The 24,460-nt window shown below is 38.2% G+C and overlaps 1 protein-coding gene across 1 annotated transcript in view; it reads right to left on the bottom strand.

The window, feature by feature from the left end:
* Positions 1–24,460, bottom strand: part of LOC127620393 (CUB and sushi domain-containing protein 2-like) — a 441,823-nt gene that overhangs the window by 51,546 nt on the left and 365,817 nt on the right. Inside the window, exons 46-48 of the mRNA XM_052093618.1 lie at positions 20,173–20,318; positions 19,616–19,696; positions 17,656–17,769 (exon numbers count right to left, since the gene is read on the bottom strand). Coding sequence (XP_051949578.1) covers positions 17,656–17,769; positions 19,616–19,696; positions 20,173–20,318 — 341 coding nt within the window. The remainder of the gene's footprint in view (positions 1–17,655; positions 17,770–19,615; positions 19,697–20,172; positions 20,319–24,460) is intronic.

The raw sequence follows: 24,460 nt of genomic DNA, 5'->3' as shown, positions 1-24,460 counted from the left end.
GCATTCAAAAATAGTCAAAAAGAGGTTTTCAGAGGCGTGAAACACTAAGCAAATTTTTTTAAAAGCCCTCTAATAGAGGAAAAAATCATGTTAGGGCATAAAGGTATGGGATAATTTTGTAATGAGTTGAAAATATAATGGGAGAGAGTCAGCAAGAAATTATAAAACATTAGAGAAAAATAAAGCGGTACATTTTTCCAGGTTGACTACCATAAAATAGGTTGGGGTCAAAATGACCCCTGAAATATGTGAAGTACATATTTATACATTTTTCTAAGAAATTTAGGAATAGTCAGAAAGATTCAAGTTTTTCAAAAAAGTTTATAATATTTTTAAGAAATGGCAAAGTTGCTGTGGGGTCAATTTGACCCCAAACATAACAGGAGGGTTAAGATGCATTTCGGAAGACAGATCACATGTGTTCAGCACTAAATACAGGTCTAAACGGGGTCTTAAACATTTTTGTGATCGGATCACAAAACCACATCCGAATGTGTTCAAAAACATCGTATTTGAGGGGTAAATGCTAATCCGTCCTGAATGCGTCTCAGCAGCAGCAAAGCACCACCCTTCACCTGTCAACAAACTGCTGTGCAAAAACAACAGTTTAAACATTGGTGGTTACAAGAGACTTTAAAAGGAAAAAAAAATATCAGACCGGAAAATTTGAAAAAGCAGATACACATGCCGAGAACTTCACAATCTTGTCTGATATCATCATGCAGTGGCACAAATGGGAAGCACAAACATCTGAAGCTCCTTTAATACAGCTAATCCAATAAAACAATGGAGATTTGTTTAGTTTGTGCTTAGATTAAATTTAAACGGCATCTGGGAGAATCAAAGTGTCAGTTTTAGTCCCGCTTTTGTCTTTTTTGATTTCTTTTTTTTTTTGCGGTTTATAATCATGCAGACATATTGATTGATGTATGTCGTCATGAAAGATGATTCCAGATTAAGATATAATTACTATCAATTTTGTACCTCCAATAAGTAAGATTTATTGTAGGGTAGTTTAACTATCCAGTTTATAATAATATTAATAATAAAATAATAATAATAATATACTTTAAACTGTATCACCTAAACATATTCCATGTTTCATGTTTTCAAGACCACCTAAAGACTTTGATATTTACATACGTTTGGTTTGAGTTGGTTCAAAGTTTTATCTTAAAATTAGAAAAAAAAATATTCAGAAATTACTGATTAATCATGATTTCTGCTTAAAAACATACACACAAAGGCTTTACGCATGAATATGTGCATGAGCATAGAGAGTGGAATGAGACCCAGTGCCTGTCCAAACCGTTAACCATCAAAGCAACCATCTGCACTGTCATACACAATTGCCCAAGAAGTACTTGATTCAAGAGATCCAGTACCATACCGATCTGTAGCTCAGTTCAATAAGACACTTGTTCTTCAGATGCGATGGAAACAGCCTACAGATCAATTAATGTAAAACAGTCCCAGACCTCTATATGTACAGGTAGGTGTGTGTTGTGTGCATGCTTGTGTGTGTATGCCTAAGGTTAAGGGGGAGGACTGAATACAAGTCAATGATGTGACTCTGAGAGGGATTGATCACTGTTGCTCACATGGCTGGTTCTCAACTCTCAGCATACTGCCATACGACCCCTGAGACATTGATATTCCTCAGTGGCCCGCCGTGACATTTCCCCACAATTTTACCTAGAATTATCAGGCTTTATGCAGTGCCCTGTCTTGGACGCTTCGCTCAAATCTCAGAAGCCTGTCTCTTATTCTTTCTGTAACTGTCTGCATACAAAGTACAAATACAAATGACAACAGAAAAGGATAAACTCTCATCTCCGAAACAACTTTATTATTTTGTCTCATTTTATTAGCATGATGCGATTGAGCAACTGCATGTAGCATGCCTGATGCAAAAACTGCGGTGGGACAGTTATAATCAAATATTTATGACACTTTCAGATATGAAATATAGATTTTCCATTACATGTCTTGCTAAATAAATGCACTGATGCTTCAGAGCTCTGCTTGTTTGAATACTTGATTGAATTCAATTGCTGCGTGTCACAATTGGAAGAGGAATTGTTATTCACTCGATATGATCATCTCATCTCATTGATCACCTCTGCTTAAATATTGATGGCACGGTCTAGCAAAGTGAACACTTTGTGTGCTGAATCCCTGTAAATAATATGACCAGGTGTAAACAGTTTTGTTTCTACATTTGGCCTATGTAATTAGCCTCTTAATCTCCATTTAGCTTTTTTAGCCCACGGTCTGTGCACTTATAATTATATATTATTATATTAATCAAAGCAATATTTTTATGCATGCTGTGCTCTGTCCAGCTTCACATGTCAAACAACAGGTAAGATATTCTTCTAATTATAGTTAAGTCCATTTTAATCTAGATTCCCTCAAACATCTTTGTGATGAGGAGGATGGCATGGCCGGGCCGTGAGGGTGCATGCCTGGTGCTGAGTTGCTCCAATCAGCGGGAGAGAGAGATACGGAGGAGCCGGGGACACCAGAGAGAGAGAGAGAGAGAGAGAGAGAGACATGCGGCAGTTTGTGTGTGTGTCTATGTGTTAGTGTGAAGCAGTGTGTTATTGTGTGCGCCTGAAAAGTGCAACAATAAATGTCTATGTGTACTGTTCAACCCGGTCCCCGCTTCCTCCTTCCCACACAACAATGAACCTTGTTGGTGCCGAAATCCAGGAAGGTGGAAGGATGCGCTGTCATGAGTCCTCACCACTGCCATCCGCCAGTAGGCAGTGCAGCTGGCTGAGGGTGCCGGTGAACCAGAGTGTTTTTCATTTTTTAGCTTTCTCGCTACACTCTCTCTCTCTCTCTCTCTCTCTCTCTCTTGGGCTGTCCCATTCTCTTTTTTTCTCCCCCCTCTCCCTCCCCTCATTCTACTCAGGTTCCCAGGAGGCGGGGAAGACCAGTCAGTGGCGGAACGGCCAAAGGGGCAACTCCTCCCCTCCAGGAAGGGGGGAGGGAGTAGGTCAGACCGGCTGGTCCCCTAGTGTTGGGGGTATATGACAAGGAGGAGTGTGTGGCTGGTCCGGGAAGGGTTGCCCCAATCAGTGGTAGAGAATGTGTGTGTGTGTGCGTCTATGTGTGTGTGTGTCTATGTGTCAGCGTGAAGCAATGTGTTATTTTGTGTGACTGAAAAGTGCAACAATAAATGTTCCAGCTTCCTTCCCATGCAACCACGAACCTTGTTACAATCTTCTTTTGGGTTCCATGGAAGAAAGAAACTCAAACAGGTTTGGGACAACATGAGAAGAGTAAATGATGATGAAATGTTCCTTTTTGGGTGAACTATCCCATTAACATGGGTGCCAAAATGAAAAGTGCGGTGTTAAACATAGTGTGGCTGCCGGCCGTTTGTCTTCATTGACTGTGCACAGAGCTCAGTTGAATATTCAGGAATAGTATGGCCACTGCTTGCCATTTTGACATGTTTCCTTTATGAGGTTGAAATACAGAGGCTCTTGGAATGGTTAAAGGGCTCTATGGTATTATAAAATGTAAATGTCGTTTCATTGGAGGACAAACATAATCAGGGATGCATATCAATGTCCGTTTAAGCCTATCATCACTGCATAAAGCATAATGCGTTCAGGTAAAAATACACCCCCCAATAACCTACAACTGTCATCTTGGCGCTTGCGCTCACAAATGACATCCTTGAAAGTGTGTGCGTGGGTATTATGGTTGTTTATATGCCGGTGTGTAGCAGTTTGAAAGCTAGCTGTTAACCTATAAACAAACAAAGATGCACTGTAAAGCAGTGAACCGACAGATATGACAAGTGTTTTGCAAGTATCTTCAATAAATCATAACATTTAAAGGCCTTTGATATATTCTTCATATTTACATTTACAGTAAATTCAAGTTTAAATCTGTTTATATTGCAAAACATAAAATAAACTCTTGGCATCAATGCATTTTAGACACGGAAGGCCTGCATTGCTCACAGGGCTGTTGAGATCTGGGGAGAAACTCACAGTATAATTCCATTCTGCCAAAACAAAGCGTGGAAGGACCATGACTCTTTAGACAAAGTCTCAGCTGAAATCCTCATTATCCCAGACATTTTACCATGGCTACAAACGGAAATGAACTCCCGCAGGTCGCCCTTATCCCCTAATCCACTTTGAAATGGACCGTCATTGGCTGAATGTAAACAATAGTTTTCGTGCCAGATTCTGACAGAAAAGGAGACATAATATCTCAAATGTCCCTCTCACAATGACAGCTAAAGATTATCTACTGTATGAGATGGGATGGCATCTTAAGAACTTTAAATGTCACCCTTCGGTGACAATTCATATGTGCTGCAATGAATTGCAAATAGCATAAAGAAAACACACAGCATTAATTTCCTGCTGTCAAGGAAATGGATACATATCATGCAACAAATTGTCATGTAGGCCATCCAAGCTTGTGTATTGTTTTCCACACACAGTTGTCACATAATTAAGGCCAATATCTTGTCCAATTAAACGTCAAGCTGCTAGCGTTTTAATTAGCAGTGAGACATTCAATCACTGCAAATAACTTGAGAGTTTCCATTTTCTCCATTGGCAAAAGTGTAATATTTAGTGATCACACGTTTTCAAATGAGCATTAAATTAGCATTGAACATCGAATAATAAGGAAGTGAGGGATTTTAAAATGAGCAAGGGACGATGTAAGTGTAGGGTTGTTGTTAACAGGCTGTTACTTTCCTGAACATTTGAATGTTTAACCAATCATGTGTGCTTCCAGGCGGGATAAAAATATTACATTGATTCAAAGCCCAATGTCCAAAAAAACAATGCTTTTCAAAAATACAAATAGTGCTAATGATGCTCTCATAGACTCCCAGTGAAACACGATATCCGGGCGTTAGCCCAAAATAATGTTTTAGGAGCCAGTTGTCCAATGAAAAATCTATGTTTGCTCCATTAATATCAATGGTACAGGTATTAGGCATAGAATCACATTGCAACATGGCTTCAAATGCCGCTTTTCCACCATCGGGCAAGTGAGAGCCAGGACTATCAAATGGTCAGCCGGGGCCAACAGCCTCAGACCTCGAGCCACGAGACCAAAATCTATCTGCATTCCCACCATCGGGCCAATAGCCCCACAGCATTCCACATTTAATACGCCACCCTGGTGACAACGTCATACACCTCGTCCATTTCACAAGCAAGAGGGAATTTCAAGCTGAGGTATCAGACTCTGAAGACTAGCTAGCCCTCGAAATGAACATGGATTTGTACTGTGCCCAGATTTCTTTTTACTTTTCCTGAACATATACTGTTCTGCGCTGGATAGACAACATGGTAAGTTCGATAAAAATATACTTAAACACGTCATCGTTTCGACAGACCCGTCCATCTGATGGTGCATTTTCATCAGCCCAGCCCAGTACTGACGATTCTCCATTGATCTGCTGAGGTAGGCTGGTAGCGTCAGATCGATGGCATCTGCGGAAATTATGATGTGTTAAAGTATATTTTTGCCGAACTTACCATGTTGTGTATCCAGCACTGAACAGTATATGTATCTTGGTGCTGACCCTCTGACCTAACTTTGACATTGATCCCCAGTTGACCCCAAGGGTTCAACTTCTTTGGCCCAAGCCTGGCCATTGGCTCAGAGGAAGCCCTGAGGAGGCACGATTAAGCCATGGAAGTGATAGTGGGAATACAACTGGCCCTGGTACACACTAGCAGGCCCTCATTTGGCCCGTTATTAGTAACGCAGCTAGTAGGACTCTATGGGGAGATTAAACCGTATTATGTTAACAAACAACAAAACAATTGACAAGATATTTTAAACTATCATTTGCTAAAATATAAAAACAGACTAAGGCTAGGTAAAAAATTAATTATCAGATTTTTTTGGATGTTTTCACTCAAATCTGTTTAGGTTTTTGTAGTCTGTGTAAAAAAACACATTAAATAAAATTTTTACAAGCCTCATTCAATTTGAATATTTGAATAAAATCATATTTTTCTTATTGCATCTGAGTCTGAATGGTCAGATCAGATTTCATGTTTTTTTGTTTCATCATTTGCTGTATGCGACAGTTGTATTTGTCAGGTTTTGCGACGAGAAAACATACTGCATGCTGAACGGCATAATTAATGCATTCACAGGGTACTTCAAATTGAATACAATAATGATGGTCATGCAGTAGGATAGTTACAAACAGAATTTTCAATAAAAATAAAAAAGCCTGTTTTTTTTTTTTTTTACACATTTCAGACCTACAAATCTCTCACAGTGGAAGGTAAACGAGAAGGCATAGAGATCATCACTTCTGAATTAAACACATCCATATGTCATTTATATGTTACAGGACACGCAAAGCACTGCAAACCTCTTATAGTAATACAGACATTATCTTAACTTACCCAAAGAGATGCACTAAGGTCTAGCAAACCATATCAGGTGAGAGTAATCACAATGCGATAAAAGTATTGAATGTCAAGTGACCTATTTATGCTTTAATACGGGACACCTACGGGATGTTTCGCTCTATGCTAAAATACAAGACCCCAAGATAAAAGGCGTGCCGTATGGGAAGTCATAATTTCGGCCCAAATACAGGACATCCCCGATAAAATAGGAAGCAACAACACTAGCAGCAACAAACATTGCATATGCCAACTCTCCCATTTTTAAGCCGTTGTCTGTGAAGAATGTTCATATTTGGATACTGCCCTAATGAAAGCATAATTAATGGTAAAACATCCTTCACTAAAATGTCATGGATGGTGTATATATATATATATATATATATATATATATATATATATATATATATATGCAAGTTTTCTGCATTACCATGACAACTAATGTGGATGTGATAGCAAGAGTGACTAATACAAAATTATTTGTCCACATATAACTTGCAGTTTGAACAGTCACTCAAAGATTTTTCCTGCAGTTTGAACATAGCCTAAGAGTGATATTTAATGTTGATGATTTTTACATACTGAACATTTATTGCCACGTTATTGATTAAATGTGTAAGGGAAGCTGTGCTTCCTGTGCAGTCTTAAAGCAATTGCCATTGGCCAACATGCATGCAGTGACATATCTTTAATGTGTAGATATGAAATATCTATATCATACAGAATATAAGAGCAGATTAATATTTTATATTAATTTATTAAAATATTGAATTGCATAGATTTAATACAATATTGAATGTAATTACTCTTAGAAATTGAAAATAAGAATTTTGGAAAGTGGGAAAAAATAGTTTGGGATATTCATCACTATAGTCACAGAATTGTGGAATAACACAAATCTATGTGAATGTACGCTAAACATGCTGTGCGCCACTGATAAACAGTTTATTTGTGTAATGCAATGCATTTTATTTGTATAAACAGGCAAAATATACATTTTAAGAAAAAAAAGTCTAGAATGTGCATGTGCGCTTGTGCAACAGAGATATGTCAAATTATGTGTGAGATTTTCCTAGCTTCAATTTGCTTAATATAATGTGATTCAGAGGCAATGCACTCTCAGCATTCCCAGATCTATTTTCTCTCTTTGTGTCTGTCTAAAGCCCAAAGTATACTAAATTTAGACATGAACGCAAGGAATGTGTGTACAGGACGCGTGACAAAAATGTTATCATCAGCTTGAGCACTCAACACATGCAGCCGATTTTTCGAACCATGCAAACTCTGAACATGCAGTAAGCACGTGTATTTAAAATTATTTGCACTAATAAGTGGGTCCACAAGATGGCAACACTCAAAGTTTAGTCATTGCTTTCACAAAGAAGATGTAATCACCATTAAACAACAGGGAACAAATGTGGAAGGCTGAGCATTCAACTACGCAGACGATAAATATTTGCGTCAAAATTGAAGTATACTTTGTGTCTCTTCATAGCTATTGGCTATATAGCTTGAACATCATAACACTCAGAAAATGGCCAAATAAACAAATCTACCATTTAACTAAAGATCAACCTACACCTCATAGATCTGCATCAGGGTCAGTAAAGAACCAGGAATCAGGGCAAAAACACCACAAAAACTTGCAGCCAAATATTGCCCCTTATAAAATACAAAATTAAATATAAAATAAAATTTCTGACACTGTTCTACAAAAACAGCACCCTTATTCACATTGTCTGTATGTTAAACAAGGGGTTTATTTGGAAGATATTTTTACAGGGCCATCATCATCATCATCAGTATGTCAGATTATGTCTGCAGAAGACACAGGAAGTGCAGGATGGGATTTCTCATATCAGAGAAAGACTGAAAAAAGAAATGAGAAGTGACGGGCCGTGCATTAAAAGTCTAGGACTTCAGTGTGATTCATGCCACTAAGAAAACACAGTATCATAATGAATAATACACCCTATGCCTTTGGGCATCATACATTATGTCGCAGCTAACTAATATTTTTAACATTTTAAAAACATATCCACGCATGAAAGCCAGAACTTGAAACGACACATAATGCTCAAGCAAGCCTAATTTTAACTGCAGCATGACTGTTTGTGAAATGAACGTCTCCTGAACAGACATTCAAAAATCCTAATTTGTCATATGAATCTACCAAAAAGGTCTGTTATACCTGGAAAACTCTATCTATCTAGTTTTGTAATTTAAATGTTGCTTGCAATAAATTTAGTTTTGTCAGGGTACACGTTTATGCTGCATTCCATTTAAATTGGACGTGGGATATTCCTACTTGATATCTCCGACCATAAATGCATTCAATTCCCTGATATTCAGAAGATAACGAAACTGCAATGTTCCCGTTAGCTTAGCAGGGATTTGACTCTCATTAGAGATGTCTCCTAGCAACCCAACTGATTAACAATGCTGCAAAGCTAGCATATGTGCTTCAGGTGTACGATTATCAAAAGAGATTATAATGTTTTATGCACCTGTTTCTGCTGGTGTTTGTTAAACAAGCTTTAATATCATGTAATGTGGGAACAAACTCATTTCTCAATATTACTTAATAAAGTGAATGTTTATCACTTTGTAGATCTCCCTGAGTGTCGACATGTTTGTGTGACATCATGACCCTGCATCTCGGCGAAATCAGAGTTGAGAATTTGTAGTTGTAATTCAGACTTAAAAATGCATTCCTTTGCACTTTTCCTGGTAGGAAGTTGTCAAATCTGACTTTCCGAGTTGAGTGGAATGCAGCACTACTTTTCAAAACTTGATGTGACACTGAATGTTCAAGCAGCCTAATTTACACTTCGAAAACTCCTAATGTTGCTATAACAACGCAAAAAGCACTTACCAATTTTCTTGAAGTGAAAATCAGTCCTGCTTTCTTGTTTAATAAATTAAGCAAACACACGGTCATGCAGACTCATCTTCTGTCTTTTAATCCATAAGGATCTTACTCAACAGAAATACCAGCAGTAAAAAGAGTCGACTTGTCAGTAAGATCTTGCACTCGCTTTCAAATTACGTCACTTAAAGCATGATTGCGTCACTCAAGGCCAGCTAGAAGGCCTCGACTGGAACATATCCTAAAGATCACACCCAACAAGAACAAACAAATCAATCTGATTGGCTGATGAATCTGACAGATGAACATTAATTTGCTCTGTTGAGGGATTCTGTGGAAATTCTGAAGGCCTGAGGGGGTGAAGCTCAGACTCACGCACTGCTTCTGCTAACAAGCATGGCTTTGGGCATGTGATTTGTGAAACTGTTGTCATGCTTCGATTGTAAGCATCAAAGGAAAAGATTCTGACTTGATGACCTTTTAGTTTTTCTCTATTTGCTTGTAGATTAATTAAGAGTGGAAGCGATTAAAAATACATAGGCAAAAAGCTGATTGAGAATGAAAGGATGAAAAATATTTATTTATTTGGCATTTTAGGCCAGCAGAGAAGGCTTTGCTGGCCCTAAGAATTTGCCACTGGAAAGGAGAGATGTTTGATGGAAAGCAAGACATGGCATGATGTATTCAACAAGAGGATTTGACAGATCAGGTACAGAGAAAGAGAGACAGACAGAGGGACAAAGAGAGAGATGGGGAGAGACAGAGGGAGTGAAGCTGTGATTTAATAGCTGGGTGCACCTGCAGCTTGGCTATCCTCTGCATCTCAATGAGCTTTGCGCTCTCTCTACCCAACAATGTCCTTTCTCTCTTCTCTTTCAATCCCTCTGTTTTTCACTCTGCATGCTTGTTCAGTCTGTCAGTCCAGAGTTTAAGAAATATAAATTGGATATAGACCTTATTCAGTGTACACGCTGTATTTAATTTGACACAAATGAAAACAAGGATGTGAGGGATAGACCTTCAGTCCGTTCAGTGGGTTGTGCCGTCTTATGCCAGAAACATACTTTATGCAAGTAAACATGCTTGGCCAACACATTGCCAACATGATGTCCAGTTTAACAGACATAATGTGCCATTAAACTGAATTTGTTATTATTCAGGAAAATTGCTATTAATATACTTATTTTAACTTACATGCTCAGTAATATTCCCTACAAACTGTTTCTCCACCAATACTGTTGTTGACTGTAAAACTCACTGTAATCTCACTGTAGAAATGGACCGTTCACACTAATGTCCACGATAGCGCCCCCTGTGGCAATGTTGAAAATGTAATGCATACGTGTGCTTGTGCAATGCATATATGTGCGGTCTGACACATTTTGTAATGTTACTAATGAAACTTAAGTGTTAGTTCAGGCAGACTGCGGTAGTTGTCAGCCAGCTCATCAGCTGTTGCTCAGTCGATCGTTAAACTCCACCTCTACCAATTAGGCAGTATATACAAACACACCATTCAGAACACACATTTGCCCAGTATGTTGCACAGACATCCAGCCAAAACCATTGTCAAGAGCATGATCAAATACATTTTATTTCCAAGAAAGTATTCCTGACTGTACGCACACAACTGAGCTTGCGTTACTAGAAGCAACTGCAATCGCGTATTTGTTTCTGCCTTTATTGTCTTCAGCGTGTAAACCAACATCGACAATATCAAGGACATGCTCCCCCAATATTCTGAATATTGTTTGATCAATATGTCATTTTAAATCTTGAACATTTGACTACATCTGTGGTCTAAAGGTTGCATATACTTTTCACAAATAATGCTTTCTGGAGATTTTGTCCATTGGACATTTTTTAATAAGACATACTTTCAATGTTTTGTAGGCTAAATGTTAAACAGCAACAACTGTGAAGTCCACTGAACAGACTGCACGTCTATACAGCATTGTTTCCATTTGGCAAAATAATATATAGTGTCAACCTTGACAAAGGTCAATTCACAGAATCCACCTCTATTTGAACTTCTATTTTATGAAACCTAATCTAGAGATTTCCTTTGAAAGATAGACTAAAACAAAACGTATAGATTCCTTCTTCTAGTTCCAGTACAGCCCCCGTTTCTCTTCTTTTTCCTTGCTTCCTCTTTATCCTTCTGTCTTTCATTCCACCAGGCCATCTCTCTTTCTCTCCTTGTGCCTTTCTCTTGTTTGATGAGCCAGGCATACTTAATCTGACTGACAGCCAGAGGCAGCACCCTGACCAAATGGAGCGGGTGTCAGCTGGCTATGTTGGCCCTAAGTATAAGGGTCTTTTCATATAGCCGGAGCGATTAGCTGCCGACACCTAATTAATGTTAGAATGAATTACAACAATTCACAGTGAGCACTCCACCATGAAGGTTGAGGAAATACATGTTTGGGTATGCTACACTTAAAAGAACAAAAAACACAGATGATGATTATGTTTCATTCCACTTTAGACTTTTCCCAACTCCCGGCCTCTGTCTGTGTTAAATCTTTCCGTCTATTATTTGTTCCATTTATTAGCCTTTTTTTTCTACAGGCCTTGATTAGTTTCTGCCAAACAGCTGCATTTCTGCCTTTAGGGCAGCATGGTAGCTCAGTGGTTAACACTGTCGCCTCACAGCAAGAAGGTCCTGGCATCGAGTCCTGGCTCAACTAGAGCCTTTCTGTGTGGAGTTTACATGTTCTCCCTGTGTTTGCATGGGATTCCTCTGGGTGCTCCGGTTTCACCCACAAATCCAAAAACATCAGGTTAAGTGAATTGGGGACTAAATTGCCCCATATATGTGTGAGTGAGAGTCCCCCAGCCACTGGGGGTTGTGTCAGGAAGGGTATACTGCATAAAAATTGTTCCAAATCAAATATATGCAGACTATCACGAAGCGGACCCTGCACCTACGTTGGACAATTGCTAGGAAAGAGAGAGCTGCATTTATGCCTTTAAATTGCAGCCAGTACACAAACACACCAATTACCATTTACAGTGGGTACGGAAAGTATTCAGACCCCCTTACATTTTTCACTCTTTGTTATATTGCAGCCATTTGCTAAAATTATTTAAGTTCATTTTTTTTCCTAATTATTTATTAAAAAAGAAAAACTGAAATATCACATGGTCCTAAGTATTCAGACCCTTTGCTGTGACACTCATATATTTAACTCAGGTGCTGTCCATTTCTTCTGATCATCCTTGAGATGGTTCTACACCTTCAATTGAGTCCAGCTGTGTTTGATTATACTGATTGGACTTGATTAGGAAAGCCACACACCTGTCTATATAAGACCTTACAGCTCACAGTGCATGTCAGAGCAAATGAGAATCATGAGGTCAAAGGAACTGCCTGAAGAGCTCAGAGACAGAATTGTGCACATAAGAGCACAGTGGCCTCCATAATACTTAAATGGAAGACGCTTGGGACGACCAGAACCCTTCCTAGAGCTGGCCGTCCGGCCAAACTGAGCTATCGGGGAGAAGAGCCTTGGTGAGAGAGGTAAAGAAGAACCCAAAGATCACTGTGGCTGAGCTCCAGAGATGCAGTCGGGAGATGGGAGAAAGTTGTAGTAAGTCAACCATCACTGCAGCCATCCACCAGTCGGGGCTTTATGGCAGAGTGGCCCGACGTAAGCCTCTCCTCAGTGCAAGACACATGAAAAAACACCTGAAGGACTCCAAGATGGTGATAAATAAGATTCTCTGGTCTGATGAGACCAAGATAGAACTTTTTGGCCTTAATTCTAAGCGGTATGTGTGGAGAAAACCAGGCACTGCTCATCACCTGTCAAATACAGTCTCAACAGTGAAGCATGGTGGTGGCAGCATCATGCTGTGGGGGTGTTTTTCAGCTGCAGGGACAGGACGACTGGTTGCAATCGAGGGAAAGATGAATGCGGCCAAGTACAGGGATATCCTGGACGAAAACCTTCTCCAGAGTGCTCTGGACCTCAGACTGGGGTTCACCTTCCAACAAGACAATGACCCTAAGCACACCGCTAAAATAATGGAGTGGCTTCACAACAACTCCGTGACTGTTCTTGAATGGCCCAGCCAGAGCCCTGACTTAAACCCAATTGAGCATCTCTGGAGAGACCTGAAAATGGCTGTCCACCAACGTTTACCATCCAACCTGACAGAACTGGAGAGGATCTGCAAGGAGGAATGGCAGATGATAAACAAATCCAGATGTGAAAAACTTGTTGCATCTTTCCCAAAAAGACTCATGGCTGTATTAGATCAAAAGGGTGCTTCTACTAAATACTGAACAAAGGGTCTGAATACTTAGGACCATGTGATATTTCAGTTTTTCTTTTTTTATAAATGTGCAAAAATGTCAACAATTCTGTGTTTTTCTGTCAATATGGGGTGCTGTGTGTACAATAATGAGGAAAAAAAATGAACTTAAATGATTTTACCAAATGGCTGCAATATAACAAAGAGTGAAAAATTTAAGAGGGTCTGAATACTTTCTTTACCCACTGTACTTGCACTGTAGACACAGCCAAATGCAGGAAATTATAGTTTAGGCACGTTTCAATATACAATTGACACAAAAAGTATTTGGTCCCTTAAATCACAGGTAAAATGTCTGAAGTGCAATGCAATAGAGACTTTTCTACATTGTTGCAACTGTGTTTAACCAAAAGGTAATTAAAGAGGATATATGAAGTAAATTTTTTAAGTTCACACAAGTGTCCCTAGCAGATAAACCACAGGTGTAGATCACCACTTAACACTATGGACAAGTGTTTTGCTTGAAAAATATGCTTGTGGTACCTTTCCTTGAAATAAATTAATTGCTATGATACATTTTTGGTATGATATTTTGTTACATAATGCAGACATTTAGATGTTTTTAAGGATGTACAAATACTTTATGGGGCCAGAATATAGCTATCACGGCCCTATGAAGAGGCTTTTTAGTCAGACTTACACAGTGAGGACTAGGACAGAAAGCTCAGATATAATTCTACTTCACTGAAACTGAAGAGACAAACATAATGAGGAGGAACTGAGGCAGTTTATGGGAAACGGCAAATCAAATCCCATAAAAGCAGCTGGAGCAAAGGTAGATGAGCATTTAGAACACTCATGGGGTTTGGTTGACAGATCCTGAGGTACTTCATCCTCATCTATAGCAATATATAGCATAATAGCAATAATGAAGCTTCATATAGCACATATCCAACCACCATGATCAATAGTCACATCATGCATTGCAAGACAGTGGGGGTGGATTTTACATTACATTACATGACTTTTGTTTAACCAGGTTAGTGGGGAAGATTACATTTAAAAGTTACAGAGGATACAAAGGAAAATACCCTCATCTTAGGGGCCCTGATAGCTATATTGTGGCCCCATAAAGTATTTGTACATCCTTAAAAACATATAAATGTGTTTTGGGGCTGCTGTGGCGCATTAGGTAGAGCGTGTTTCCACTAATCGCAGGGTTGGCGGTTCGATTCCTGGCCCACATGACTCCACATGCCGAAGTGTCCTTGGGCAAGACACAAAACAAAACTGAGCTTAGAACTTTTGTTTAATATCTGCACCACTAGCATCACTCGGACCGATAATTAAGGAAGATGGCTTTTCCTACCAATGTTATGCAGATAATATGAAGCTCTACCTGTCTTTTTAGCCTGACGACCACACTGTCTCAGCTCGTATCTCTGCCTGACTTTTGGAGATCTCGACCTGGATGAAGGAATGTTACCTTCAGATCAACTTTGCCAAGACAGAAATCCTTGTGATCCCAAACAACCCCTATGTTGACCACAACCTCACTATTCATTTCTGTTCAACTACACTAATACCAACCAGGACTGCTCGGAACCTGGGAGTATTGGTAGATTACCAACTTTACTTCACTGCCCACCAGAAGTGGGAGCAAGTCACACATGTTCAAGTCACAAGCAAGTCTCAAGTCTTAAACATCAAGTCTCAAGTCAAGTCTCAAGTGCAGTGCAGACAAATCAAGCAAGTCAAGTTGAGTCAGTAACTCACTTCAAGAAAGTCAAGTCAAGCCACAGTACTAAAATAAATAAGAGGTTAATTTTTTAAATAAATATTTATTTTTGCTCTGAAAAGATGAACTTATATACATATCTTTACATGAATCGTATAACAGTAATGTGTTATACAAAATATATATATATATATATATATATATATATATATATATATATATATATATTAGTAAATTGGATTAATGAACATGCCAGTATTTGTGTCGTGGGCACTTAAAAATACTGTGAATACTTCTAGATACCTTATTATCCAAATTGTTTTGGTTTTTACAATAAACAGGATAAAATGTGTAACACTGCATGTATCTTGTGTAAAAATAAGGTCAGATTTTCACATTGATCTAATAAAACGGCAGATGGGCTGAATGAAAACGCAAATTCGCTCTCAGACAAGAGGTAGCGCTTATGCAGCAGAAATATTGCTGTTACCCTGGTAACGCCTGTACACAAAGCAGCCCTCCGTTTATAAACAATAATTTATTAGGTATTATACGGAGGTAAGATGAAAAGAAAATGCCATCGAAGACAGTCAGTTCCCTTCAGAGATACATTTATATAAAATAGTCATAAAGGTGTTGCATTCAAGACTTCAAAAGTCATAATCACTATGAGAGAACTTGGATTTCATCATGAGTCATTCTGTATATTTTATACTACTTGTCCCATTTTAAATAATGTGTTGTGAATGCAAATCTGCCGGTTATGTTTTTATATTGCCAACAAATGGTCATGGTGTATTGTTGACTGTTGAGAAGGTTTAGAAAAGGCACACACACATTTAGAGGCAATATCGGGTCATTTCAAACTTGTCCCGCAACAAAACATGAGAATTATCGTGAATCATTTTAATTTACTGACAACCCTCAAACATTTAAACAGTAATTTTACATATTAATCTTTCTGGATAATGAAATGATAATGAATTGATTAAGTTACCTTTCCTTGTGGTTTTTTTAAATGTCTGATGAACTTTGAGGTTGTGGTGGACGTCTCAGATATTTTTGCTTTGCATATTTGCATACTTTTTTTATTCACATGGTCCAATTCTAAATCTTTATATCCATAGGAGATTATTTTGGGAACTCGTCAATCATCTTTCATTTTGGCGCATTGTGAGCGCAGCGTTAACTGCGCAGATGCAGATCAGTGGTGCTGGCGGACTAATTCTTTGCATATTAATTAATTGATGTTGCAATATTTTTAAATATATTTTTTGAGTCACTGGTGCTCAAGTCAAAGTCATGTCATTTTCTACATTTAGTTAAGCAGGTCACAAGTCCTTAAATTTGCGACTCGAGTCAGACTCGAGTCAAGTCATTTAACTCGAGTCCCCCTCCTGCTGCCCACAAATCATAAACCGTCCGGTCTTGCAGGTTTTCACTTTTTAACATCAGGAAAATCAGACCTGTCTGAATATGCTGCACAGTTCCTGGTCCAAGCTCTGGTCATCTCAAGACTGGACTACTGTAATTCTCTGTTGGCCAGCCTCCAAGCTAGCACATTAAGCCACTGCAGATGATCCAGAGCGCAACAGCGTGTCTGGTCTTCAATTAGCCAGAGGGCTCACGTCACCCCACTCTTGATTTCACTTCACTGGGTACCTGTAGCTGCCCACATTAAATTCAAGGCTTTAACTCTGGCCAATGGAACAGTACCCTCTTACTTCAATTCACTCATCCAGCTCTATGTCCCAACTCACTCTCTACTGTCAATTAACAAGCAGCGCCTGGTGGACCTGTTGCATTGAGGCACAAAGTCTATTTCATGATCAATCACTTTTTCAGTTCCTCTGTGGTGGAATGAGCTTCCAACCTCCACACGATCTGCTGAAACCATCAACAATCATGAACCAGCTGAAAACACATCTGTTCCAACAGCACTTAATCAATGCACTTACTTAATTGTTAATAATAATAATTAAAAAATCTTGCTTATCTCTTTATTCTACATTAGCGTTTATCCTCCAAACACATTGAGAACTTAGCAGTGCGATACTGCAGATATTCTTTTACATTTGTATGACAAATTGCTAGCTTTTCTCCTCATTTGTAAGTCGCTTTGGATAAAAGTGTTTGCTAAATGACTAAATGTAAATGTAAAATGAATACTGCAAAATAACTGCTTACTTATAGTTGACTCTACATATTAAGTTGGGATAAGATTAATAGGACTAAGACAGACTAATGAGAAAGGAACATCCCTGCTGAAAAGTTCAGCTTTGACCAACATTTGCTCTTTAATGCTGGTTCAGGCTGGTTTGGTGCTGATTTAGCTGGTGGACTAGCATGCTATTTGAGTTACAGCTTACTATCACATGATGGTGGAGGCCCTTCAAACTCCAGGTGTGTCCCCAGGCGACATGTTTGTAAGCTGTTCCCATTTAAATGATATCCTGGCAAACACCTGTAGCGCACAATATCACCTGTGGAGAGATTGAAGAGGAGAAACAGACAGTGAAAAGATGAAAGGATATTAATCAGTGCTTTATCAATTAACTTGCAGATGCACGTCACAACCTTCTGACAAATTGTGGGGAACCTGGGAATTCTGAGAAGCTCAGAACAACAGGAGCAGAATCCTGCTGTTTCTTTGCTTAGAACTTGAGAATGTGAGAACCAAAGGGAAACTTGACGTGCTGGAGCTGCAATGCAGTGTAATTAAGAATGCACCACACTGCATGGTTTAAATTCATAACACCCATCAGTCGCTACCTGAGGGCTGCTCAGATCTCTGAAGCAGTTCTCCCTGTTGCCTCACAAACATTCAGACACTCTGTGACTCAGCTAAAGGGGGGGGGATTAACACCTAGAACTACAACCATATAATTCAGAGCTTTGAAAAAAAGCTTGTCTTTATATTTGGTTACATTCTAAGCGGTTTTATAATGTAGCATTTTACTCCCCTGCAATAACGGAACACATGATTACGAAGAATCAGTTTCTCAAAGAGATTTGCATGCTTTGAAATATATTTGTGAATGTTCGCATTTTTGGGGCTGACTGAAAATGCACTGATGTGGGCATTCAAACATAACAGCCTTTGTTAAATCTCTGAATTAAGTGAATGTGGTGGGTAATCAGTGATCAAAACAGTGGTAAATCAGTACAGGCTAGTGCTAAAGACTACAGTAGGACTGTGTCAACCCCAGTGAAGCTCTGCAAACATGCTCCCTTCCACACAGATTAAACAGCCCTGCGCCAATACATAACTATCTATTAAGAACAACTAATATCAATTAATCCATCTCTGTACATGCCAGAATAACAGTGACATGTAGGAGAGAGCAGGGATAATAGTAACGCTCAATAAATGTAACAAAGATAATGATTCAATGCACAACACACTCACTGTGGCCATATCAGATATGTACAAACACAATTCAGCCCTCTACATCCTCTCAAAATAATGAATAGATTCATTAAAACAAAACAAATCTGCAATTGTTCTGTCTCTATGAATCTACCACCTTCTTAGTGGTGCAAATGAGGGTCCAGCGCATGAAGAATACACAGGATTAAGTTATAAATTGAATCGACATTGGTAAATTAATGCAGATGTATCTAAGAAGTTTGAGGTAAACTATGAAAGCTATAAACTACACATTCTCTGAGTAAATGAGCAAAAACCAAAATGTGATACAATTATCCCTGGTCTCCCCTTAACATTGGATTTCAGAGGCAATGCTGCATGTTAGTGCTGGTGACTCATCATTAGAGGTCCAGTGAGGTCACAATTGGTTCATTATTTATAAGTGCTTTCTGTGGGCACTTTGAGGTAAAACCAAACTATTGTTGAACAACTCCAAGTAACTATTAAAGAGTTTAACATTTTGCTTGACAACACTGACAATAAAATTGTCTGACAGAAATAAATAAATAGATAAATAAATGCATTTCTGCCATCATGCACAAAACAATGACACTCAACATGTCAGTCTTTGTTTTGAATTCTGGCAATGAGTCAGCATATCAGCACAGCCCTGTGGGACTGGTAGCCCTGGCTTTGGAGCAGTTTTACTCCCTTCAAAGTGAGTTCTCGAGGGATGTTAGTGGTGGTGTTGGGGGGGGTGGGTGCTCTGCTATTCTGGGAACATAATTAATGAGAGGCGCTCAAGCCTGAAAATGAACTGGCAGCCTGCATCTCTGCTCGAAATGTTCCACTTACACTGGGCCAGGCCACTGGAGCCGGCAAGTCCACAGTCATGAACAAGCACAAGCGGGCATACAAAACAGATTGAGCGTTTGCATTCAATATCAATCCAAACTCACCTATCTTAAATTCTTTGCTGGCCATCAGAATTTCGGCATTTGGAATAATGGGAGGTGGCAAGCAAAACTGAAGTCTATAGGCTAGAATAGAGAGGCAGAGACAGAAAGGTAGAGAGAAAAGGGATAGCCATGTCATATTACACAGTGGATGAACAAAATATGGAATTAATAAGGAACATTGTTGGGGAAGCTATGTGGGAGGGGGAAGGGTTTAATTTAAACATGTAACTATTAATTTAATCAGAGCAATATTTTTATGGTACAGAATTTTTTTAATTTTTATGATTTAACTAAATTATGGTGAAAACTGCATTCAAATTAAACTTGAACTGATACATTTAGAAATTTACAGTTTAGTAAATGGTCACTCAGCTTTAAAGCTGTGTGCAAAATACAGATTTATATTAAAGGCAGTGATGAACGTTGCATTTGGCTGCGCTATACTGCTACTTGTTGAAAAACAGTCACTTGGTACAATACTGAAATATTTAGCCAAGTTAGTAACATAACTACTTTCAGTTACTCTCCAACACTCTGAAGAATTACTGATGGATTACCTTGGTAGTTGATCTTGAACAGTCCACCTTTTTCAGAGTTGCTCCGGAAACGTAGCAAAATTTGATTAGATGTGCTGCGGGGTGGGATATTGGGTTCTCCCTCAGTAAACACTCCCAATTTGTGGGCTGTTTCCAGAGGTCCATCCCTGTTGAATAAACAAGATACTATATGATTATATATATATAGTTGCACTCTAATCTATCTTGAATACTACTATTCTGATGCTAGTGAAACTTTGTAATGCAGCACTTTTCATACCACTGTCTCCGCTTATGATGTATTATTCCTCTTTTGTAAGTCGCTTTGGATAAAAGTGTCTGCAAATGAATAAATGTAAATGTAAAATGTAAATCTAAAAGGAAGTCAGCACCTAGGGAGCTTAGCCCCATCCTTTCAGTCCTTTGGTTAGCTGGGAACAATTTGGCAGCTACCTGATCCCAGTTTTAACCATGACCATTTGGCTTCAAAACCATCTGTTTGTGCCTGTCTGAGTGTGCACTACAGATTATGTCCTTTCTTGTGCATTCATAAAAGCATCTGGTTGGCTAAAGGGAGTGCTGGCTCACTGAACTGAGGCCAAGCTGTCTTGATGGAGCTTTTCCTGGTCTGGGTTAAAAATAATAATAATAAAAAAATACTAAATGCTCTTCTAGTGATCTTCCAACTTCATTTGAAGTGGTAGAATCCTGTATGTAAATACATGAGAATACATAATGCCCCTAAGAAAGAGTAGGGGGAAAAGTCAATGCTTTCTCATGCTATTTTAACAGGTTCAATTGCTTGTTCAAATCTAACTGCAACTTCACCCCCCTGCTGGTCTCTTTTCATGTTGTTCTTTTGGGTCCAAACCATCATATGTTAGCATCACAAGGGGTACAATGGGGATAAAGGCTCCTTTGATTTGATCTTTTCCCAAAACGCGAAATAGCATATAAAACTACCTCAGTACTTTCGTAAACACCTGTTTGTCACTACGAACTGCACATTTTTCCTCTTCTGCAATTTGTTCTTATACATTTGAAGTCAAAAATCTACATAAACTTAGGTTGTCATTAATGCTAATTTTTCTTAACCAATCCACAGATGTAATATTAGCAAACTATAGTTTTGGCAAGTCGTTTAGTACATCTACTTTGTGCATGACACGATTAATTTTACCAACAATTGTTTACAGACAGATTGTTTCACTTTTAATTGACTATATCACAATTCCAGTAGGACAGAACATTGACTAATTGAGAAGTTAACTGTGCCTTCAAGCAGCTTGGAAAATTCCAGAAAAAGATGTCAAGCCTTTAGACAATTAGCCAATTACCATCTGATAGGAGGTATTCTGAATTGGAGGTGTACCTACAAACTCAGTGCCTCTTTGCTTGACTTCATGGAAAAATCAAAAGAAATCAGCCAAGACCTCAGAAAAAAAGTGGGGACCTCCACAAGTCTGGTTCATCCTTGGAAGCAGTTGTCAAATTCCTTAAGGTACCACGTTCATCTGTACAAACAATAGTACACAAGTATAAACCCCATGGGACCACGCAGCCATCGTACCACTTAGGAAGGAGATGCAGTCTGTCTCCTAGAGATGAACGTAGTTTGGTGCAAAATTGCAAATCAATCCCAGAACAACAGCAAAGGAACTTGTGAAGATGCTGGAGGAAACAGGTCAGCAAGTATCTATATCCACAGTAAAACAAGTTCTATATTGACATAACCTGAAAGGCTGCTCAGCAAGGAAGAAGCCACTGCTAGAAAACCACACATGGGGACAAAGATCTTAAATTTTGGGGAAATTTCCTCTGGTCTGATGAAACAAATATTCAACTGCTTGACCATAATGCATGGGGGTGGCAGCATAATGTTGTGGGAGTGCTTTGCTACAGAAGGGACTGGTGCACTCATAAATGCCATCATAAGGAAGGAAAATTATGTGGCTACATTGAAGCAATATCTCAAGATATCAGCCAGGAAGTTAAAGCTCTGTCACAAATGGGTCTTCCAACTTGACAATGACCCCAATCATACCTCCAAAGTTGTGGCTAAATGATTATTGACAACAACGAAAAGGTAATGGAGTGGCCATCACAAAGCCCTGACCTCAATCTGATGAAATTTGTGGGTAGAACTTAAAAAAAAAATGTGTCAAAATTCCAGCAACATGTTGTGAGAAGCTTGTGGAAGGCTACCCAAAAGCTTCACCCATGTTTAACAATTTAAAGGAAATGCTACAAAGTGTATGTAAACTTCTGACCCACTGGGAATGTGATGAAAGAAATAAAGGCTGAAATAAATATTACTCTCTACTATTATTCTGACATTTCACAATTTTCATTCTTAAAACAAAAAGTAGTGATCCTATCTGACCTAAGACAAGGAATGTTTTCTACGATTAAATGTCAGGAATATATATTTTTAAATGTAGTAAATGTATGTGACTAATGAATTTCCAGGAAATTATTATTTATTTGGAGATAAAATACTTAATTTTAATTTTCTATTTTGTTCAAGGTTATTATATATAAAAAAATTAAGTCAATAACTGCCCAAAATATAAAAGGATAGCACTTGGGGGTAAAAATCTTCTGTTGTTATTTGTTTTCACTCAAATTACTAGCGGAAGCTGTTTACTTATAGAAGATACATAAAAAAAGATGCAAGACCGCAAGCTGTTCTCAAAATGCAATGTATTCAGAGACAATCAGCTGTGAGAAAGGCAGGTGTGATGGGGAGCATACAAAAATGCTAATTATACACCAATACTGGTTAGGATTAAAATCAATGGCGTTTTCACGTATCGATAATCAGAAGATTTTCCAGATGAATATCTATATAAATATATTAGGATTTTTTCAGATATAAATAGGGCTGCTCGTTGCACAATAGTCTTTGTCTTTTCAAACATATTTCTCAACACAGCTTTGGTAAAAAGAGAGCAGCAGGGTTAATTAAAGTGGGTCGCACAGCTGACGTGTCTGATGGATGACATGCCGCATTCTAAAATTCTAAATCATTATTTTCTAAGTAGGAACGTAACATGCACACACACCGAAGGCTCTCCGTCTTTGTAGGCTGTTAAAAATTCTGTCACCATGGAGCATAACTCGCATAGTTTTTCATTAAATTCAAACCCAAATCATTATCAAAGCACAAAGATTATTTACTCTAGTCCTTACTGGATGATATATTGTCAGGGTTGGTAGGGTTACTTTTGAAATGTATTCCACTACAGATTACAGAATACATGCTGTAAAATGTAATTTGTAATGTATTCCAATAAATTACTGAAGATCAGTAACGTATTCTAAATACTTTGGATTACTTCTTCAGCACTGGCAGATTTTTTCACTTGTTTTGACTATAAAAACTCTGCCAGTAAGACAAAATACACGTTAAAAATAAATTCTCTGTAAAACCTAAATATCTTATGCAGTGTTGTTTCTAATACAAGATAAATCTAACTGATCTTGTTTTAAGGATTTTTTTATATTTTTACTGGAAAACAATACAAAAATGTATATGATTGTTGCCCTAATAGCAAAGGTCTTACTAGAAAATAGAAATTATGATCCAGCGCAAATTTTCTTGATAAAAAAATATGATCATGCCTGGTAACCTGTAAAATGGCTAGAAATAGCATTTTAACTTAGCGTAAAGCTGACAATTTACACAACGTTTATTTCTATTTCTTTTGCTCCAAACTTACTTCAAACATACTTCTCTGTCTGATCGTGTGAATGTAACACATCATAAGAAAATGTTTCACCACTGTTCAAATGCACTTTGGATCAAATCATTTATAAGTATATATGTTTTCCATCTGAAATTACTAAATATTAAATTAAACAAATGACAATAAAATGCAAAGTAATCTCTTCAGTAATTAAAAATACTTTTTGAATGTAACTGTATTCTAATTACCAATGATTTAAATTGTAACTGTAGTACAGTTACTTATATTTTGTATTTTAAATACATAATCCCATTACATGTATTTCGTTACTCCCCAACACTGTATATTTTGTATAAGTATCTATCATAGAGCCTACATAATGTATTTTCAGTTGCAAGTATTTATTTTTGGGGTTAGACAGCTTGAATGAAAGACCTATTCAATGCAGCTCCTATATCCAATAGACTGGGGTTCACACCAAAAACTATAGTGCAAACGTGCACTAAGGTTATTCAAACACAAGTGGAGGCCATTGCCATTGTCTTTTGGTGCTACAGCAAAGACAGGAATATGGATTTAAAATAGGTAGTGTTAAAGTGTTATTTTATGTTTTATGGGGA

This window comes from Xyrauchen texanus, chromosome 26 (genome assembly GCF_025860055.1).
Source record: "Xyrauchen texanus isolate HMW12.3.18 chromosome 26, RBS_HiC_50CHRs, whole genome shotgun sequence".
Taxonomy (NCBI): domain Eukaryota; kingdom Metazoa; phylum Chordata; class Actinopteri; order Cypriniformes; family Catostomidae; genus Xyrauchen; species Xyrauchen texanus.
Note: the sequence above shows the minus strand (reverse complement) of the source record. Positions and strands in the feature narration are given on the sequence as shown.